General features: G+C 42.7%; 1 protein-coding gene across 1 annotated transcript in view; it reads right to left on the reverse strand.

Annotated features, from left to right (window-relative positions):
- The window catches only part of LOC144498838 (glycogen [starch] synthase, muscle-like), a 103073-nt gene that overhangs the window by 62673 nt on the left and 17100 nt on the right, over positions 1 to 23300 (reverse strand). Inside the window, exons 3-4 of the mRNA XM_078220585.1 lie at positions 15034 to 15225; positions 1621 to 1806 (exon numbers count right to left, since the gene is read on the reverse strand). Coding sequence (XP_078076711.1) covers positions 1621 to 1806; positions 15034 to 15225 — 378 coding nt within the window. The remainder of the gene's footprint in view (positions 1 to 1620; positions 1807 to 15033; positions 15226 to 23300) is intronic.

Below are 23300 nucleotides of genomic sequence, written 5' to 3' on the forward strand. Positions count from 1 at the left end.
TGCCACAGCTCCTAGGAAAGCAGGTTACCACTGTCATTACCAAGTAAATTTGGCTGGGTCTACAGAAGTGGTTGGTGGCACAGTGGTTAGCGCTGCTGCTTCACAGCTCCAGGGACCCGGATTCGATTCCGGCCTTGGGTGTGTGGCATGTCTGTGTGGAGTTTACACATTTTCCTGTGTCTGCGCGGGTTTTCTCCGGGTGCTCCAGTTTCCTCCCACAGTCCAAAGATGTGGTGGTTAGATGGCCTAGTGGTATTATCGCTAGACTATTAATCCAGAAACTCAGCTCATGTTCTGGGTACGCGGGTTCAAATCCCGCAATGGCAGATGATGGAATTTGAATTCAATAAAAAAAATCTGGAATTAAGTAACTACGGATGACCATGAAACCATTGTCGATTGTTGGAAAAACCCCTCTGGTTCACTAATGTCAGTTAGGGAAAGAAATCTGCCGTCCTTACCTGGTCTGGGCCTACAAGTGACTCCGAGTCACAGCAATGTGGTTGACTCTCAACTGCCCTCCAAGGACAACCAGGGATGGGCAATAAATTCTGGCCAGCCAGCGACGCCCATGTCCCTTGAATGAATTAAAAATGAATAAATTGCCCCTTAGTGTCCAAAGATGTGTAGGGCAAGAGGTTTTCTACTTTTCTTTGCAGGTGTTGAGGACGTGGGCGAGAGTGTACCTCTCAAGCAGCCTAAACTGACCTGTGGAGATGTGACCTATTACATAGAGCTTTGGGAAAAATAAATAACAGTAATTGACTATCATGTGATTTTCTGCAGAAAGCTAGCCAAAGAGGGGTTTGTGTGGGGTGGCGATGCCAGTGAAAGGCTTAATGCGCGTAACTTTAACTTGCCAATCCTTTTCATAGCACCCATTTTATGCCCTGTGCTATTTTCAATATGGGGAAGGGCTTATAACGCATACTAAAACAATACTACCGATTTTGTGCCATTGCCAAAATCAATTATTACCCCATTGTTTTCTCACATAGAAATTCATTCTCTTTTCTACACATGTTAAAATCTTAAGTATGGCTGAAATAGTTCATGCTGTGCTTCTAAGAGTATACCACTTCTTATAGCACCTTGGAGTAGGTGGAGCGAGAAAGTTAGTGTTTTGTGACTCTGCTGAACTCTTTGGATCCACAACCGAACTGTAATTGCCTCGCTAACCAGGAGGTGTCCTCCTGTTTCATCATGAAACCATTGTTGAGGGTTTCCATGTGCAGGGAGTAAAGCTAGTCTTTGAGTCAGAGAATCCTGGTGAATGAAATGCTGAGACAACTACTAATTATTAATAGACCTTTTGTATATTTCCAATATTTTTCACGCTTTTGTGCCATGATTCCATTATTTGCGATTCTTTTTATTATTATGTCCTGTTAATAAAACAGCCTTTTCTCTTCCAGTGATAACTTATGCTGTGCAAAATTGACTTGGATGGATTTACAGCCAAATTTCAGAGGTAGAAAACATACTATTTCAGTTCTCAGTCAGTGAAAGAAGTTGTAAACTTTCTTTTAGATCATTAATGACACACTCATTGACGCTCGTATCAGCACAGGCAGTGGGCATACCATAGAAAAGACACTGACCATGCAAAGGTACACTTACATTTTTCAGGCTATTGTAAAAATCAACATTCCCAGCACAGAGGTAGCGTCCCAACAACGTTGCATGGGTTGTAAAAATTGTTGCAACTGGCAGTTTCCGAATGCGACACATAACAAGGCCAATTCCAGACAGCCATTCATGGAAATGAGCGAGGAGAAATCTTTCACCCTCACACTGGGCTGCAAACTAGAAAAGAAAGTTTGTTTTAACCACAAAAACCCAACATTTATTTCAATGAAACAAAACATGCAACACTCAAATCCCAGATTGATTATGCTTAACGACCAACTCTGTAACAAATAATCATAGAATCCCTACAGTGCAGAAGGAGCGAGTCTGCACCGACCACAATCCCACCCTGGCCCTATTCCCGTAACCCCAACATATTCACCCTGCTAATTCCCTGACACTGGGGTCAATTTAGCATGGCCAATCAATCTAACCCACACGTCTTTGGACTGTGGGAGGAAACTGGAGTACCCAGAGGAAACCCACGCAGACACGGGGAGAATGTGCACACTCCACACAGACAGTGACCTGAGGCAGGAATTGAACCTGGGTCCCTGGCGCTGTGCGGCAGCAATGCTAACCACTGTGCCACCCGAACATAAATAACAACATAACTTGAAGAACCAAAAATATTTCTGATGGATGAAAAACTTTCACCAGCAGTTATTGTTAGCTTCTGTGTTTACATTTTGATAGTAATCAGATGCCTTTAATATGCATTTCCTGTCTTAAAATGGTCAAAAGAAATTATGCAAGTTTCCCTCAATTTATGATCATCTTTATTTATTCTGTGCTTGCTGATTTCTGGTATTTATTCATCCTGCATTTTATTTTCGAAAGATAATCCACTTGTCCTCCCACTGAAATGCTGAACATTTTGTCCAGCCTGAAATTTAAAATAGAAAATGCTGGATAAGCTCAGCAGGTCTGGCAGCATCGGTGGACAGAGAAACACAGTTAACATTTCGAGACTGTATGGCTCTTCTAAGGAATCGATTTGCTTCAGTTGCAGCCTCAATTCACTGAAGTTCTCCATTTTGAAGGTATAATTGCGATCGTTATCAACTCTGATTTTGAAACACATGAAATGTTATAAAAACATAAGAAACGGGATCAGGAGTAGACCACATGGCTCATCGAGCCTGATTCACCACTTAATATCATCGATGATCTTGGGGTTTAACTTCATTTTCCCGCATGCTGCCTATATTCCCGGATTTCCTGATACACCAAAACTCTCTGACCCTTCTCATCCTAGGGACCAATCTAGTGAACATCTGCTGCACTGTCTCCAATGCAATTATAACCTTCCTGGAGACCGGAATTGCACGCACTACACCAGGTGTGGTCTCACCAAAACCTTCTACCATTATAGAAAAGCTTCTTTATTCTTATACCTCAATACCCTTGCAGTAAAGACCAACATGCCATTTGTTTTCCTAATTGCATACCGAATCTGCAGTTTATATATATTTCTATTTGTTGATAGCATGGGCAAGGCACTATTGAACATCCATGGTTGCTCTGAGAAGGTTTTCCTCTTGAAACTCTGCAATTCTTTTAGCAATGGTGCTCCCACAATGACGTTAGATAGGTAATTCCAGAATTATTTAAAAATTAATTTACAGGGCTGTGGATTTTATTGCTTTTATTGTCCATTCCTCGTAGTCCTTCAGAAGATGGTGGTGAGCTGCTTTCTTGAACTGCTGCAGTCCTGGAGGTGTAGGTACACCCACAGTGCAGTAAGGGAAGGAATTCCAGGATTTTGATTCAGCAACAGTGAAGGAGCAGCGATATATTCCCAACTCAGGATGATGAGTGATTTGGAGCGCAACTTCCAGGTGATGATGTGTCCAGGTATCTGCTGCCCTTGTCCTTCCAGATGGTAGTGGTGGTGGGTTTGGAAGGTGTTGCCTAAGGGACTGAGGTGAATTCCTGCTGTGCATCTTGCAGATGGTACACACTGCTGCCACTGTTCATCGATCGTGGATGAACTGAATGTTTGTAGAAGGGGTAAGAATCAAGTGGACTGCTTTGTTCAACATGGTGTCAAGCTTCTTGAGTGTTGATTCAATAGAGGTACATGATTAAAGCAGGAAGTTTGTGACTTATAGAGAAACATTTTGGTGCATGAGTTGCCACAACCTTGCTGCTCTTACCCTTCTTGGTGACTGTGGTCACAGATTAAGGGAGGTGCTGTGGAAACAATCTTCTGAATTGCCACAATGCATCCTGTTGTACGGATTGCAGCCATAGTGATAGAGGGGGCAGGGGCACTGATTAAACAAACTGCTCTGTGAATGAGCTGTGTAAGTTGCTGAATCTGTTACAATTTAATACGTGTCATACACCTGACATGAGCTTTATAGATGGCTTTGAAAGGTTTAGGGAGAGTGTGGCATAATAATCACTGGACTAGCACTAGGACTAGTAATCTAGAGGCCCACAGTTAATGTTCTGGGGACACAGGTTTAAATCTCAACATGGCAGCTGGTGGAATTGAAAAGAATATAAAAAGACACAGTCACCATAATGGTGGCGACTGATAACTTTCAACAATTGTTGTAAAAACCAACCTGGTTCACAGATGTTCTTTTGGAAAGGAAATCTGCCATCCTTACCCAGTCTGGTCCACGTGACTCCAGGCCCACAGCAATGTAGTTGACTTTTAACTGCCCTCTGAAATGACCTAGCAAACAAACTCAGTTCAAGGGGCAAGTAGGGATGGGCAATACATGCTGGTCTAGCTGGTGACACCCACATCCCATGAAAGAGTTAAAAAAAGGGAAACCACTTGTTTCAGAGTACTTAGCCTGTGCTCTGTTCTTGCAGTTACTGCATTGCACTCCCTGTTCCCTCCCTCTCGCAATGCTAGCGGAATCAGGGAAATGTTGGTCTTATTTCAATATGAGATGGTTACTAACTAGCCCTCATGGGGAGTGAATGCCGTCTGCTGCAGGCTATTTGTCAGTCCCAGCCTGGATGTTAAAGCAAAACGCTACTGGAAATCTGAAATAAAAATGCAGGAAATACTCAGCAGGCCGGTATTTGTGGAGAGAGAACCAGTTAACATTTCAGGACTGAAATGTCACATACCTGCAACATTAACTCTGCTTCTCTCTCCCACAGATGCTGTCTGACCTGCAAAGTATTTCTAGCATCCCTGCTTGCCAGTGAACTGAATGGCTTGCTAGGTCATTTCAGAGGGCAGTAAAAAGGTCAACCACATTGCTGTGGGTCTGGAGTCACATGTAGGCTAGACTGGGTAAGGTTGGCAAATTTCCTTCCCTAAAGAATATCAATGATCCAGATTGGTTTTTACAACAATAGCCACTGTCAATAGCCACCATCGCAGTGACTAACCTGTGTCCCCAGAACATTTACTGTGGGCCTCCAGATTACTAATGCCAATGCTGGTCCAGTGATATTCCAGAGCTGTTAATTGAAAATTTTCAATTCCACCAGCTGCCATGATGAGATTTAAACCTGTGATCCCAGAGCATTAACTCTAGATTACTGGGCCCATTTCTAGTCCAGTGATATTACCACCATTCCACAATAGCATTTTCTGTTTTAATCTCAAGCCAGGATGTAGGCTGGCATGGGCTGTTTCATTACCAGAAGAGTTTTGAATGGAATGAAACACTGAGTAATCCTCAACAAGCAGCACCATTTCTGATAGAAAAGCAGCCATTGACTAAAAACAACTGAACACAATTTGGAAAAGGAATTTTCTTTCAGAAACGATTCCAGGGATTCCCGAGGCTGTGACGATTGGCCTCTGACAAGTACAATCTTTTTTGTGCCCGGTATGACTAGAGGGTTTTGCATTGACCTTTGTTTTGCTTGGGTTCCTTTCCATATTCAACTCAACTACTGCCTTGATTAAGACCATGTGAATATTCCTAAACCCAGGACTTGGGGCAAGATTAAGGTGAATCCATGAGGAAAGTCCATGTTCTTCGCTGGCCCGGATAGATCTTTAGAAACCCTCTAGGGGAATTTCTGGTTTCTTATTCCCACCTGCTGTTTCTGGTTAATGGCCCCTGGTTACCAGCCCCCCTGTAACTAGCCCAACAAGACATCAGTTTAAATATTTTGAGGATGATATCACTGATTCTCTTTCTATTCTATTAATGATAATTGTTTTCCAATTTATGACTGGTTATTTTTGAACCTCACAATTGGCAACTTTTTTTGCTTAAATATAATATTTGTTAAATGTAGAGTTTACTAAAAGGGAAATAGGAATGGTTAAAGGGAATTAAAAAGTAAACGTGAGCTAGTCCAAAGCAGTTAGTTCACAATGATGACAGAGCTGCCGTTAATGATAACAGAAAGCTGAAAGGGAAATAGAAATTAAGCAATTTGAAACCAAGCACAGGAAGCCTCAAGGAACAGGGCCCAAGTTAAACAAATAGCTCAGACAATGAAACTGATAGTTGAAAATACTGAGGAAGATGGGATTTATTTTCCTAACATACATCAAGAATTAAGGAATAAAAGTTGATGACTGTCATAAGGAAGATAATCTAACAGTGTTGCTTACGTAGGTCAACTCATATTGATAGGTTTGATGAGAGGATTGTAATTATAATGGAATATGTCTCACTGCAATTGAACCCACAGTGATATTTGCAACCCCACCATCAGGCAGAGCATGCTTTCTGTGATGTCTGTACTACCAAACCAGAATTGATTAACTCAATCAGTGGATTGAGATCCTGGCAGGCACAGACGCTTACTTACCTGTGGTGCCAATCAAGCCAAATTTTACAACACCCAATGATTATGAGCAGCAGCTGCCAACAGAAAACCTAGCAGGAAACCAAATGCTCAACAAAGTCAGCCTACATAGCACTTTTACATTTATGACTGCTTACTGATCAACTGCATAAAAGGGGAAAACCCAAGAAGCTTTCAGGGGACACTGAAGGGTGATAGTTCAACCAATGGACAAATGCAGGTTGTCTGGCTAATTTGTCATAAATTGTTATCTAAGATCTAAGAAAAGATCTTCTTCCATATAGTGAAGAGTACATCTAGTTACGCCGTCATGGAAGACACCCAAGACTCCCATCTGACCAAGAGCCACCATAAGAAAATCACAGAAATTCACCCACTGAAATGTCTTCACTATACAAATCCCTTTACGGCTTGCTGAGTGGGGGGGGTACTGCACAATGTAGTGAGATAAACAGTTAGAAATAGTAATCAAATCAAAAGATTTTCTGTCCATAGAGCAGGACAGTAATACTCGTGATAGAGGTTTTACTCATTCGGACTGTAGGAGGCATCAGGCAAACGTGAGGAGAATTTCTTGTAAGCATGTATATCGAGAAACAATGATGATGGTCGACAACCGTTCCAAATTCTAGTCACCCACCACAAACAAAAATAGTGTCAGAACCATCCCACTACAATAAGTAAAAATAGAGACATTATAACAAGGTCAGAGTATGAAGAGAGCAGACACCTTGGCAGATTGTCCTCCTCTGATAGCTCTCACATTGAATTGTGTCGAGGCCCAAAGAGGCCACTTCCACTATAAAAACAAAGTTAAAAGTCTGACTGACTCTATTAATCCATTATTTTCCCTAACATATTAACATTCCAATCTGATCCACCTACAACTCTTTTATACATATATATATTATATATATATATGAACCTGGGTCCACAGCTGGATTGCGATTTTCAACTATACCCTTTTCAAGTACAAAATAAAAATATACCATTATGGTCAAGAAAACCATGGATCCAACAAGCAGCCCCAATGTAAAATACTTCTGCGAATAAAGGATGAAACAATTTTCCTCATAAACAGAAGATTTAACTTAAAAACACAATCTTTTGCTAGGGATGAATCACAGGTCAGTGCGAAGATTTTAAATATGTTACTAACATATTTTTGTTTGCAAGAAAAATGGATTCCCTGCTGATGAAATCCACTCATAAATAATAGTCCAAGTGTAAGGATGTAAAGACAATTGTCAGTATTTAAGTGAAACTGTGATAAATAATAACTTTAGTGATTCTGTATCCCGGAAGGGGATGTTATCTATTACGTTTTAAGCTTTTGATTTATTACTTTCAGGAGACTGATGTACATAGTTGGAATTGACCTTCTATAACAACCACCTAGCATATGGCAATGATCCAAAATCCATTTCACAACACTTCAGATGTACTCCCTGAATTAACTACTTAAGTGGCTTTTGAATAAATAGCTGACATTTCCACAATAATTCCCAACAACATAAGTGTGTATTAACGTGTCAATTGAGGTAAATTACTAATTAATAATTGTTTAGTTCCACAATAAATCATATGGTCTGACTTTTCAAGAGCATTTTCAGTTTGTAGTTCCATGAAACCTACTCATTATAGCAGAGATGCTAATAAAGGTTTATTAGCTTCCTAATCTGACTTGATAAAGGGGCAGATAAGCTATTTATTGGGCCCAATAATAATTGAGAGACTATTCTGAGCAGAAGGGTGATAGCTAAAGAAGCTTTGACCTGTCATAATGTCTGATTTCAATATGGATATTATCTTATTTTTCGGTTTGTGTTTCCAATGCCTGTCAGCTAACACAATCTCAGTTTGAATTTTTAAAGCTTCAATTCCAAGATGGATTTCGGAAGAGTTGGAAGTTCCTGTAAAAAGTTAGTCAACTTTCAAACTCGAGAAGTTCAAAGACTATACATCATTTAACAATGCCATTTGATACACTGTTGTGTGAAGTAAGGAGATAATCTCCTTCAGCATCAAGAAGCAGAAAGCTGCTGCTGTCGCCACAGAGGTGTCTTTTGAGATCCCTGCAGAGGTGAGCAACACAGTATTGTGTCCCATACCAAGTGCTGGAAACGCTTTAGAGACCTAACTTGGTCAGGACAGGGGACTGGAGTTGCAGGTTTATGGAGTTTCTGTCATAAATACAATCCCAAAGCTGTCCCGTCAAACTTACATCGTATCATTCCTCATACCCACCTGAAGAGGACCCTTTGCTCACTTTCTCACCTCCCTGACCTACCTACCACTGCTACTTACCCTAATCCTTATGCAAAATATTGCATCCATCTGATAGCCACACTTAGCAATTATGCTGCAAAAACAAATGAAGACATTGATACACAAATAGGTTTGTCACTCCCGGTAATTCCTAGAATCCCTACAGTGCAAAAGGAGGCCATTCAGCCCATCGAGTCTGCACCAACAACCCAGGCCCTATCCTTGTAACCCCCTGCAATCCCCCGATTACAGGGGGTTACACTAAGAGGAAATCCCACCCAGACCTGTTCCCCATAACCCCAAGTATTTACCCCACTAATCCCCCTAACCTACACATTTTAGGACATTAAGATGCAATTTAGCATGGCCAATCCACATAACCTGCAATTCTTTGGAGTGTGGGAGGAAACCAGAGCACCTGGAGGAAACCAGCACAGACACAGGGAGAACATGCAAACTCCACACAGACAGTCACCCGAGGCCGGAATTGAACCCGGGTCTCTGGGGCTGTGAGGCATCAGTGCTAACCACTGTGCCACCCTACCACTGTGCCACAGAACACAAGCAAGGGGGGGAGAACTGGAGTAGGTAACTGCAGATGGTGCAGCTAACATTGCAGAGGAAGAAGGCAGTCATGAAGATCGCTGTCTTATCTGTGACTCCGACCAGTGGAGAAAGAGAAATTGGGACCTTGTCGCTACTTGGTGACAAAATTAAAGATCTCTGACCCACCACATTGTATCAAACTCAGTCCTGGTGGCCTGATCTTTAACTTGAGAGTACTAATTCACATCCATCTCTTCTCTCCCCTGGAAACTTCATACATAGAACAGCAGTCCATGGACTTTCCAGATCACAATTCATCAGAGGAGATTATACTTTCTGGGGTGCATTGCCTCAGGACTTATCCTTACCAGGCACCAACACAAATACTCATAGTGCAGCAGGTCCTGTTAGGCTGTTTGTTGGGGTTGGTGACTCACAGCTTGTAAGGGAGCATGAGCAGACGGCAGTGTCAAAGATAGTTGGGGAGAGCCATAGACGGACTGCACAACCTCTCCAGGTTCTGCTCAGCTGGATGAAGATGCTGAAACCCAGAGGCCATTAATGATGAGGACAATCATAAATGGGATAGGAGCAAATGTGAGAGACAGACCTGGCATACAGATGCGTCACAATTGCAGAGAGGAATCTAGTTTAAGCATTTTTTGGGTCAATATTGCAAGTGGTCTCTTTTGTATAACATCAACTACCAAAATCAAATGAGTCCATACAGGCTGCAGGCTACTGCTCCCACTTTGAAGCCTTGGCATGTCAATGTGTGTGTTGCCTTAAACAGCGCTTCACTGATCCGTTCCGAACTTCTTCCTTGGAGAGTGACAGGAATGATAATGGCACCTCTTTAAAGAGCTATGATGGTGAAAGGGGACATTGAAATTGAAACTTCACTCAAATCTCTTCCACTTTTCTCCTGTTGCACCCGATTCCTTCCTATCTACAGCCAATATACAAAACACGGTTCAATTCCTGTACTGGCTGAGGTTATTCATGAAGGCCCACCTCCTCAACCTTGCCCCTTGCCCGAGGAGTGGTGATCCTTAGGTTAAATCACCGCCAGTCAGCTCCCCCCTCGAAGGGGAGAGCAGCCTATGGTCATCTGGAACTATGGCGACTTTAGCTTTACAAAACACTAAGGCAGAGTCTGCCTCGACAAGGCTGCAGGTACAGCAGAACTCCAACATCCATAGTGAATGGCCAACGGCATCCTAACAAAGAGCAAAGGCTAAGAGCTGCCATTCAAACCACAGGGGAAAAGAAAAGGAAAAGATTTAGAGCTCACCAACAAAAAAATGGTTTGTGTCATTTGTCCATGTTGCCCAACCTTGCATGGAGATGTGAACTTGAATTTTCAGTTGTTCATTAATGAAAACGTGAGCATTGAGTTGATGAGGATCAATTGGTGCAGGAGCAATGGGTGGATATTTGGTCACAGGACTGCTTTGTGTTGCAGCCAGGTGATATGATTGTTACTTTGGTCCAGTTGAATGAATAACGGAACCTTTCAGCTTAGCAATATGAGTCTGATACTGGGTACCACATCTTCATTTTCCACTTCCTCCTCTCCACTGAACTCCTCAATGAGTAGCTTGTTTCTCTTCCACCTCTAGTTCTCATTGATGTGCTGTGCTGTGTGGAACATAGTAAGCAACAATTGTGCTAAAGGCTTTTGCTGACAAGCTCACCGATAGCGTGTTCAGTGACACATCTGATGATTATGTGCTGGTCATTGTAGAGCTCTTAGATTTTGTTGCTGAGATGTTAGAAGTTCATTAACCAACTTTTGTCACTAAACCTTAAGAATATTTCCAGGTTGCTGTATAAAAGCATCATGCCAGCCTGCCGGGAACCCAATGCAGATCAATGTGAATCTTGCAGTTGCAGACTAGCTGAACATTGATGGAATGGCATCTCAATACATCACCTGCCTCACGGGTTTGTGAGCAGCCAACTGGGAAACCCTTGATATGGGCTGTACCTGGGAAAGAATAAGAGGCAAAAGCCTCGATGCAGTAGCAACTTACACAGCCACTGGCAATACAGGATCAGCAGCTTCATCAGGGAGCAGGTCATCTTCCAGAACTAGAGAACCAAGAAAACAGCTCTGACCACCGAATCTTTATTCATTTCTAAGACACCTGCCCTTGAACTAATCTGTGACATGCCAACCAATCACACCTCCACTATAATGGTAATCTTTGCAAACCATGAAGCCCATGCAGGAGGCATTAAATTCACATTGCAGTAAAAATCTCTTTACAACAGCCTCGTTTGAAGATACCAATTAACACGATTAATTAACAATTAGGGGCAGCACAGTGACACAGTGGTTAGCACTGCTGCCTCACAGCTCCAGGGACCCAGATTCAATTCCGGCCTCGGGTCACTATCTGTGTGGAGTTTGCACATTCTCTCACTGTCTGCGTGGGTTTCCTCCGGGTACTGATTTCCTCCCACAGTCCAAAGATGTGCGGGTTAGGTGGATTGGCCATACTAAATTGACCCTAGTATCAGGGGGATTAGCAGAGGAAATATGTGGGGTTACGGGGATAGGGCCTTGGTGGGATTGTGGTCGGTGCAGACTCGATGGGCCAAATGGCCTCTTTCTGCACTGTACGGATTCTATGATTCTGTAACTCATCTCTCCAGCAGAGGTTACTCACACATCCACAAAATCACTTCTGACAAAACCAGATTGACGTCAGATTTTAGATTTCTGGTCTCCTAACCTACCCTTCCCCAACTTTCCCACCCCACTATTTGTTCTGTTGGAATTATCTGAAAATTGCCAATAGCATGCAACTAACTGCATCATTGCAAGTCCGAAAGAAATATTCATTCATAATTTCATGGTTTGACTTCCATTTGGATGATGTTGGCAAGAAGTGTGGTAACTCCCTCAGTACCTTTGTTTCATAATGTGGTCAGCATCACAATTAATATAATTTGGTCCAGTTGATGCAAGTATCTCCATAGAGATGGACAGTCAAATTTGCAGAGAATCTTTTGATGAGGAGCGAAGATAAAGGGGTAATTAATTTATCTGGTGCCCACTCAGTGCTCCTTACAAAGTTTACTGGGTTATGAAATCTAATATTCCTTTAAAACAAACAAACTGACAGATAAATACGATGTCTGAAATGTGATGGACAATATTTACTTTAGATACAAGAATTCTATATTTCTCAGCACATGGACAGTGCGAAGAAATCCAAAAGTTGTTGTCTGCAGATATGTCAAACATTTATGTCATTTAGTAGATGTTTTAAGAAATATAAAGAAAGATGATACTGCTGTGATTGAAATGCAAGTATTTGGAGCCAACTCTGTGAATGTCATGAATCATCCCTGTAAAAGTGGCTTTCAGAAGGCACTGTACTCACTACAGGATGTGAGGAGATTTGATTGAAATGTACAAAATTCTAATGGATCTGGACAGACAGGGAGGAGGGAGGATGTTTGGCTAGTATGCAACTGCAAGATAAGATTCATATCAAGCTGCACTAGATTCTCTTTGCGGGCAAAATTAAAGTGGGCAAAATTAAAGCTCATGGGATAGGGGATAACGTATTGGCACGGACCAAGAATTGGTTAACAGACAGGAAGCAGACAGTGAGAATAAATGGGTCTTTTTCCGATTAGCAGTCAGTGACTAGTGGGGTACCACAGGGATCAGTGCTTGAGCCCCAGTTGTTCGCAACACATATAAGTGACCTGGGTGAGGGAACCAAATGTAACACTTCCAAGTTTGCTAATGACACAAAACTGGGCAGAATTGAGAGTTGTGAGGAGGATGCAAGGGGACTTCAAGATGATTTAGAGAAGTTGACTGAGTAGGCAGACTCATGGCAGATGCAGTACAACACAGCTAACTGTGGAGTTATATACATAAAGGAAGAGTATTATTTAAATCGTCATGTATTGGGAAGTGTGGATGTACAAAGGGATCTGAGTGTTTTTGTGCACCCGTCAATGAAAGTGGAAAGGCAGATGCCGCAAGCAATTACGAAGGCAAATGATATGTTGGCCTTCATTGCAAGAGGGCTGGAGTTCAGAAGTAAGGAAGTCCTACCGCAGTTATATGGGGCCTTGGTGAGACCACATCTGGCGTGCAGTTTTGGTTTCCTTACCTAAGACAGGATATGCTTGCCATAGAGGGAGTGCAGTCGAGGTTCACTAGGTTGATATTGGGATTGGCGGTACTGTCTTATGAGGAGAGATTGGTTCGAGTGGGCCTGTATTCACAGAGTTTAGATGAGGGGAGATCTGGTTGAAACGTATAAAATTCTAACAGGACTGGACAGACAAGGAACAGGAAGGATGTTTTCCCTGGTTGGGGAATCTAGAATCAGAGGATAGTTTCAGGATAAGGGGTAGACCACAAAGGACTGAGATGAGGAAAACCCGGCTTCACTCAAAGGATAGTGAACCTGTAAAAATCTCTAGCACAGAAGACTGTGGAAGCCAAGTCACTGAATCTATTCAAGTAAGAGATAGACTTATTTTGTTCTTAATGACATCAAGGGGTATGGAGAGAAAGTGGGATTATAGCATTGAGATCAAGGATCAGCCATGATCATATTGAATGGTGGAGCAGGCTCGATGGGCCAAATGCCCTATTCCTGCTCCTAGTTTGAATGTCTAAAATTGCATTGTATCCTGTGAATCATATTATTATATATTCTGTACATTACACAGCTAAGTGCACGCAATGCTGGTGTGTACTGCTCGATTTCCCTCCATTGAAGATGTCTGGATCGAGCAGCTATATTTCCAGCTGCTCCCTCAAATCGAAGGTTGTGGCCAGGGGTAAGGTATGAAGTAGCTGAATCCATGAGCTCCTGACTTAAGCAATCTGTTCACTGTATCCTACAGTGAGTGAAGAGTTAAAATATCACAGGATGCGAATCAAAAATGAAGAAGTTAGGAGTAGAAAAGGAAGTCAGTGAAAGTTTTTCAGCCAAAGGAAAATTAAATTGCAAAATAAATTACCGTGAAAATTTAATTCAAACAAACAGTATAAATGGACTCAAAAAGCAATTACAATCACACGACACAGGAGGAGGACATTCTTTGAAAGAGCTATCCGATTAGTTCCAGTCTTCTGTCCTTTCCTCCTACCCCTGCATCTTTTTCTCCTTCAACTTTTTATCTGTCCAAGTCCCTTGTGACAGTTATTGTTGTATCTGCTTCCACCCCCCCATCGGGGAGATCAGAATTCATTGCATAATAATTTTTCATCTCATCTCTGCTTGTTCTAACAATTACCTTAACCTTTGCATTTCTGGTCACCAATGCCTCTGCCACTGGAAACAGTGGACGGCACGATGGCACAGTGGTTAGTACTGCTGCCTCACAATGCCAGGGACCCGGGTTTGATTCCAGCCTTGGGTGATTGGCTATGTGGAGTTTGCATGTTCTTCCTGTGTTTGCGTGGTTTTCCTCCAGGTGCTCCGGTTTCCTCCCACAGTCCAAAGATGTGCAAGTTAGGTGGATTGGCCATTCTAAATTGTCTTTTAGTGTCCCAAGGTGCATAGGTTGGGTGGATTAGTCATGGGAAATGTGTGGGGTTACGGGGATAGGGCGGGGGAGAGGGCCTGGGTAAGATACTCTGTCAGAGAGTCAGTGCAGACTCGATGGGTTAAAAGGCTCTTCTGCACTGTCAGGATTCTATAAAACAATTTCTCCTTATTTATCTGGCATGATTTTGAACACCTTTATTAAACGTTCTTTGCTCTGAGAAGCTTCGGAAATTTCTCCTGCAGCAAGTTTGCAGGAAATTTCAGGCCATCATGTTCTCAAGTTGAGCTGGTAGGATAGCTGAACACTTACCTCTCCCAAGAACCACGTGGTAAGAAACCCAAAGACCACTGCATCATTGGCCTCCTTGTCAAACCAGGGAACTCCAACATTGCAAGAATCCCACAGCTCTGTCTTCCACTGATCCAGGCTCCAGCTGGAAGCAGCAATGTCTAACAGCACAACATAAGGGCTTCCATCAATCAGCCATCTGCCAAAATAGACCTGTAAAATAGAACAAATAACGTGTCAAAAAGCTAGGGGATTGTATGACCAGTAGCGCTCTTCAAATTATGCACTGCCATGAAAAAACTGCAAGCAAGCAAAATGGAAACTTTATTCAATCTACATCCAACTGATAAATTCAATGGCTATCACTACGGTCCTTCTGGTCACCAGTAATAGTAATGATTAAAATGTCAGCAAGTATGTGCAGGGACATATCTAAATGTACAATAACCAATACAATTGTGGATCAAGTTCATATAATTCAACACACACTACAGAGAACATACTCAACTGGTGTAGAAAGAGGTTGCCTCAACCATAATTTAAGTAGTAATTTGGAAGTGCAGTGAACAGTGAGAAAGGTAGTAATAGACTTCAAAAGGACGTGAACAGACTTGTAGAATGAGCGAACAGAGGAAATTCAATGTAGTGAATTGTGAGGTGATACATTTTGGTCGGAAGAATGAAAAGCGACAAGAGAAGCTAAATGTTATAATTTTAAAAGCGGGTGCATAAAGACCTGGGGTGTTTAGGCTCAGACTTTGAAAGATGGCAGGACAGATTAACAAAGCGATTTCCTTTTATTCATCTATGGGACATGGCCTTGCTGGCTGGCCATTTACTGCCCATCCCTAGTTGCCCGAGGGCAGCATTGCTGTGTCTCTGGAGTCACACGTAGGCCAGACCAGGTAAGGATGGCAGATTTCCTTCCCTAAAGGACATTAGTGAGCCAGATGGGTTTTTCCTGACAATCAGCAATGGGTTCATGGTCATCAGTAGATTCATATTAAAACATTCTGCCAATATCATGGCTGCGGAAGAGTAGTTGAACAGGATGACAAAAAGATAAATGCAGAAATGAGCCAAAAGGTGGTGAGATAATTTATATCTGCCGGAGTTCAATTAGTGATGGCGGCACGCTGAATTGACTTCACCTTTGTGAAGTCTCTCACGTCAATCCCTCCGAATTGTGTAATTACCCTTCCCACATGTCCACTCTGCACCAAATGGAGCTCAGTGTCAATTGCAAATTACCACTTATTGTTAATCTGCTGCTCACCAAGGCCTCAGCAGACCACTGCTAGGAACAAACATGCTCAACTAGTGCAAACGGCTGATCATAAATGGAGGACAATTAATCCAAGCAAAGCCACATCACGGCACTTGGCATTCTTGTCTTAAAGGGACCATAGACTGTGAGCAGTAGAGCCAAGGAATTTCCCACAAAGTTCCATAAGACCATAAGACATAGGAGCGGAAGCAAGGCCATTCGGCCCATCGAGTCCACTCCACCATTCAATCATGGTTGATTTCAACTCCATTTACCCGCTCTCTCCCCATAGCCCTTAATTCCTCGAGAAATCAAGAATTTATCAATTTCTGTCTTGAAGACGCTCAACGTCTCGGCCTCCACAGCCCTCTGTGGCAATGAATTCCACAGACCCACCACTCTCTGGCTGAAGAAATTTCTCCTCATCTCTGTTCTAAAGTGACTCCCTTTTATTCTAAGGCTGTGCCCCCGCGTCCTAGTCTCCCCTGTTAATGGAAACAACTTCCCTACGTCCATCCTATCTAAGCTGTTCATTATCTTGTTAGTTTCTATCAGATCTCCCCTCAACCTCCTAAACTCCAATGAATATAATCCCACGATCCTCAGATGTTCATCGTATGTCAGGCCTACCATTCCTGGGATCATCCGTGTGAATCTCCGCTGGACCCGCTCCAGTGCCAGTATGTCCTTCCTGAGGTGTGGGGCCCAAAATTGCTCACAGTACTCCAAATGGGGCCTAACCAGTGCTTTATAAAGCCTCAGAAGTACATCCCTGCTTTTGTATTCCAAGCCTCTTGAGATAAATGACAACATTACATTTGCTTTCTTAATTACGGACTCAACCTGCAAGTTTACCTTTAGAGAATCCTGGACTAGGACTCCCAAGTCCCTTTGCACTTTAGCATTATGAATTTTGTCACCGTTTAGAAAATAGTCCATGCCTCTATTCTTTTTTCCAAAGTGCACGACCTCGCACTTGCCCACGTTGAATTTCATCAGCCACTTCTTGGACCACTCTCCTAAACTGTCTAAATCTTTCTGCAGCCTCCCCACCTTCCTTGTCATCTTTCAGATATTCAGACCCCCAGGGTCCGGCCAGACACTTCAGCTCCAAGACAGATTGTAAGTTAAGTAAGTGGCATGGCAGAATGGAAGTCTTCTTTGCAACTACCATCTGGGCTTGGCAAGAGAACATACCCTTAGACACAGGACTTAGCCTATCCCTAGCATGGGCAATATACCCAGTGTACAATGGAAACATGCCAGTCTTCAGCTCCCAACTAATTTGGATCTTTGCTAAGCTCACAAATGATCAATGATCACTTTATGTACAGAAATGATTGATCTTTATTGAGATTTCCATACATAGAAAAGACAAAGAAATATCAGAGATGTGAATCACAGACATTTGAGACTGGAAGAGTAGATGGATTTCAGCAATAAAATATCATGCAGAGCTTAAAGCTTGTAGACTATTCAGTCGAGGAAAATGATCAGGATACAGTCACCTGCATCTAAAACAATCCTCATGAAACTTCTTGATCTTCATTGTGAAGTGGTAATCAAGTGAACCCACAGTAAATCATACTTTGGGGCAAAACTCAAACTAATAGTGGGCATCAGCACACAAATATATAAGCTACAAAAAGACTCAGCATCATTGGCAAGGTGATTTGACAGGGCAACCACATATCTACATATGAAACTTCTAAACAAATGGAAATAATTCAACAGGGGTTGAGTAAATAATGTGGACAACACAATGAGGAATTTCTTACAGTTGACAAACAATTGTTGCATTCACATGGTGATTAAATGGAATTGTTCATATTATATTGCATGGTGCCAATAATCATTTTGTCCCAGGGAGAGGGCTTCCGATTCACTCTCTGCTATTCCAACTCCAGTAGCAACAGCAGTGGCCCCACTTGATAAAATACACAGAAAGTGAAAGCAGAATCCTCCACAGATTTAACCTAACGAGGAGCAATCCCCAGACAGTCTGGACCAGAAAGCAAACATCTTCTGTAATGCCAATGGCCACACCCTCCCCTAAATAGCAAGGGGAATTTGAAATATTTCAGTAAAGCATAGATTAGTGCAATGACTGTGAATGTATAGGTGGAGAATTTAATGTCTGGAAGTATGAATAAATATTTTAGGTGGGAAACAGGAAATGGGAGTATATACAATGCAGCAGTGTTGAAGGCTGTGGGTGAAGACAGAGTTCCACTGATTTCAAATATATAATTGCCTATAATTGCTACAGCATGTTCATAAATCTGAAGGAAACACTAACAACATTATGGTTAGTTTTAGTCAATTAGACCAAAGGAGCAGTGATGAATTTGTACAAAACACTGGTTATGTTACAGCTAAAAATATTGTTTCTTGTTTTGGGTGCACCATTATAGGAAGGATATAAAAGCTGTAGACAGCATATATCCAGTATTAAAACTATAATTATGGCAAGAGACGTGATACTGGGTCAAATCCAAAGAATCAGTTAAGTTAATTAAGATGTAATTGAGAGTTTTAAAATAACAGAGGACTTTACTGGAGTGAATAGGGAAAGTCCCTTACAAAGCACTGATTTAGAGTTTTAAAAGCACGTATTGAGTTATTCTGTCCTTTGTAAATGTGTGTTATTTGAAGCGTATATTGCACTTTCGCAATCTTAATGAAAACAGACCAAGTTTTTCAAAACACCAAAAACAGGTCCCAGGTCACATCAAAGCAGTATTTCTGGGAGAGTGTCAGGCATGAAGACGAATAAGTGGCACAGAATGAGGAGTGACAAGTGGCCGGCAGCAAACAGCAGAAACAGAGATAACTGGCAAGTGGTTAGGGTCGAGGGGCATTGACAATATCCTGGCTATAGTACTGAAAACCTGAGCTTCAGAACAAGTTATTCCAGTACAGTTACAACACTGACATCGACCTGACAATGAGGAAAATTAGCCAAATAGTTCATGTTTACAAAGGGCAGGACAAATCCTATCCAGGCAATTGGTGCCACATCATTCTGTCTCAATCATCAGTAAAGTACCAGAAGGTATTGTTGGCAGTGCTCTCAAGTGGCACTCATCCAGAAGAAGCCAAAAGAAGTCGCCAACGAAGAACAGCAAAAAGAGGGAGATGATCCAGGAAAGAAAGTTACATCTAGAAAGTGATGAAACACATTCACCCCGACACTGGCATCTCCAAGGCCATGAGCTTGATGAACCTGTTCGCCAACCATATTTTTGAGCGCATCAGGGTAAGGCTTCCTGCCTGTCCCATTACAATAAGTGGCAGACCATCCGCTCCTAGGAGATCCAGACTGCCGTGTGCTTGCTGCTGCCCGAGGAGTTGGCCAAGCATGCCGTGTCTGAGGGGAGTGACCAAGTACACCAGTCCAAGGAAAACTGTATAATGTGCTGAAAAAAAGTTGCTCAGAGGTGTGGCTGGTTCTGGAGCACAAGCTACAACCCACAACCCAAGCTACAGTTTGGATTCAGTCAGGACCAGTCTCTGCTCGAGACCTTATTACAGCCTTGGTCCAAATAAGGACAAAGGAACTCAATTCCAGAGATGAAGTGAGAGTGATTGATCTTGACATCAGGCCATCATGGAGCCCAAGTAAACTGGAAGTAAATGGGAATCAGGAGGAAAATTCACTGAGAGTATTCATATCTAGCACAAAGGATAGATGGTGGTGGTTGATGGAAGTCAATCATCTCAGTCCCAGGACATCACTGCAGGAGTTCTTCAGGGTAGTGCCCTAGGCCCAGCCATCTTCAGCTGCTTCATCAATCACCTTTCCTCCATCATAAGGTCAGAAGTGGGGATGGTCATTAATGATTTGGTATGTTCTGTTCCATTCATGACTCCTCAGACACTGAAGCAGTCCATGCCCACGTGCAGCTACATTCAGGTTTGAGCTGATACGTGGCGTGTAACATTTGTGTTACGCAATGGCCATTTCAAACAAGAGAGAATCTAACTATGTCCCCTTAATATTCAATGGTATTCCCATTGCAAAATCCCCCACAATCAACATCTTGGGGGTTACCAATGACCAGCTATGTAAATACTGTGACTACAGAGCAGGAGAAAGACTAGGAGTGGAAAATCCATCTCCTGTCTTCACAAAACCATCTAAAAGACAGAAGTCAGCTGTGTGATGGAATACTCTTCTTTTACGTGGATGAATGCAAATCCAACAATACTCAAGAAGCTCATCATCCTTCAGATTAAAGTAGTCCACCTGACTGGCACGCCATCAACCACTTTCTCCACTGCCAGCTCACAGTGGCAGCAGCATGCCCCATCTGTAAGATATACTATAGCAATTTGCCAAGGTTTCTTCAATAGCACCTTACAAACCGGTTACCTCCACTATCCAGAAGGACAAGGGCAAGAGATACATGGGAACACCACCACCTGCACATTCCCCTCAAGTCAGACACCATCTTGACTTGAAACTGTATCACCGTTCTGTTATTGTCGCCATGGTATAATCCTGGAACTCCCTACCTTACAACGCTGTGGGGGTATCTACACAAAGACTGCAGTGGGTCAAGGGGGTGGCTTGCCACCAACTTCTCATGGGCAATTAGGGACAGATAATAAATGAATTAATTCTAAAAAAAAAGGAAGACTGTTTTTTCCAGGTCATAGTCAAGTGGAGACTTAACCCAGGAGCTAGAAAAATCAGATTTGGAGTGAATTGTCTGGTCAAAATAAGCCAATCAGAATTAAGAATTCCAAGCTTCCACATGGCAGTAAAGCATAATGGGAAGCAGTTCAGAGAAGGTTCACTCAGCTGATTTCTGGGATGGAAGGACTATTTTACGAGGAAAGGTTTAGCAGACTAGGCCTATATTTATTGCTGTTTAGTAGAATGGGAGGTGATCTTACTGAAACATATGGGATTCTAGGGGGACATGCTGAGAAGATGTTTCTTCGTGTGGCGGAATCTAGAACTAGGGGAAACAGTTTAAAAATAAGGGGTATCTCATTTAAGATGGAGAGGAGGAGAATCATCTTCTCACAGAGGATTGTTAGTCTGTGGGATTCTCTTCAGTGGAGACTGGATCACCGAATTTATTGAGGGCTGAGTTGGACTGCATTCAGGAACACAGGACTCAGGAGTAGGCTATTCGGCCTGCTTCAAGCCTGCTCCACCATTCGATAAGATCATGGCTGATCTGATTATGGTTTGCGATTTTCTCTCCTGTAAGGGAGTCAAGGCTCTGGGGGACAGGCAGGAAAGTAGAGTTAAGGTGACAATCTTATCAAATGGTGGAGCAGGCTCGCTGGGTAAAGTAGCCCGAGTCTCCTGCTCCTATTTCTTATTGTGACAACATTGCATTTGCAGGCGTGGCCATGACACACAAGAGCATAATGACACAGAATCGAAAATAAAGTTGGTGTTTGAGGGTGAAAGTACAGAGTAATTTTATAGATGAATCATTCTGGGAGATGGTACTGTATCTGAAGTTGGAGTTTGCACTCAGGATTCCCGACTCCTGGCTCAATGCCATTTTCCTGTCTATTCTAGCTTCTCCTCTCTCTTGCTCGTCCCTATGCAGCACCCAGTCCACCATTTTGTTCCCTTCAGGTCCTGCTCGCTTCAGGCTCCTGGTCTCTCAGTTCTTTGATTGTACTCAGCAGCGCCAATACAAAGGAAGGTCTACCCACTGGAGAACTATTGTATTGGATGGTCTCTTATAAAGGGTTCATAGAATCCCTACGGTGCAGAAAAAGGACATTTCGCCCATTGAGCCTGCACTGACAACAATCCCACCCAGGCCCTATCCCCAAAACCCCTCGTATAATCTCTCTGACACTAAGGGGCAATTGAGTATGGCAAATCAACCTAAGCTGCACACCTTGTGGGAAGAAACCAGAGCACCTGGAGGAACCCTCTTTGATTCACACCCTCTTTGACCACAGGAGAGGTGCCAGAGGGCTGGACAGTAGCCAATGTTGTTCCCTTGTTTAAGAAAGGAAGCAGGAAAATCCAGGAAATTATAGTTCGGTGAATTTGACGTCAGTGATGGGGAAGCTTTTGGAGAAGATACTGAGGGACAAGACGTATGCACATTTGGAAGAAAATGGACTAGTTAGCGACAGGTAGCATGGTTTTGTATGGGGAAGGTCATCACCAGAATTCTACCATTCTGCCCGCCAGGGAATCGGAGCGGGCGAGGGGCGTACAATGGACATGTCTGTTTTCCTGGGACGGGATTTTCCGGTCTCGCTCGAGAGAGGCTGTAAAATCCCACCCAATGTCTCACCAACTTGACTGAGTTTTTGAGGAAGTGACAAAGATAATTGACGAGGGAAGGGCTGTGGATATAGTTTATATGGACTTTAGTAAAGCGTTTGACAAGATCATACGTGACAGACTAGTACACTAACTAACATCAAATGGGATTCGGGGTGAGCTGGCTAGATGGATACAGAACTGGCTTGGTTATGGAAGACAGAGAGTAGCGGTGGAAGGGTGTTTTTCAGAATGGAGATCTGTAGCTAGTGGTGTTCCGCAGGGATCAGTGCTGGGACCTCTCTTGTTTATAGTAAATATAAATGATCGGGAGGAAAATGTGGGTGGTCTCATTAGTAAGTTTGCGGATGACATGAAGATTGACGGATTTGCTGATAGTGCCGAGGATTGTCAGAGGATACAACAGGATATAGATAGATTGGAGACTTGGGCACAGAAATGGCAGATGGAGTTTAATCCGGACAAATGTGAGGTGATGCATTTTGGAGGATCAAATTTAAGTGTGAATTATACTGTAAGTGGCAGAACCCTTAGGAACATTAACATACAGAGGAATCTGGGTGTGCAGGTCCACAGTTCCCCAAAAGTGGCAACACAGGTGGCCAAGGTGATTAAGGAGGTATATAGCATGCTTGCCTTCATCAGCCAGGGCACTGAATACAAGAGTTGGGAAATCATTTTGCAGCTATAGAAAACCTTGGTTAGGTCGCATTTGGAGTATTGAGTGCAGTTCTGGTCACCACACTA

Source organism: Mustelus asterias, chromosome 9, assembly GCF_964213995.1.
Source record: "Mustelus asterias chromosome 9, sMusAst1.hap1.1, whole genome shotgun sequence".
Lineage (NCBI taxonomy): Eukaryota > Metazoa > Chordata > Chondrichthyes > Carcharhiniformes > Triakidae > Mustelus > Mustelus asterias.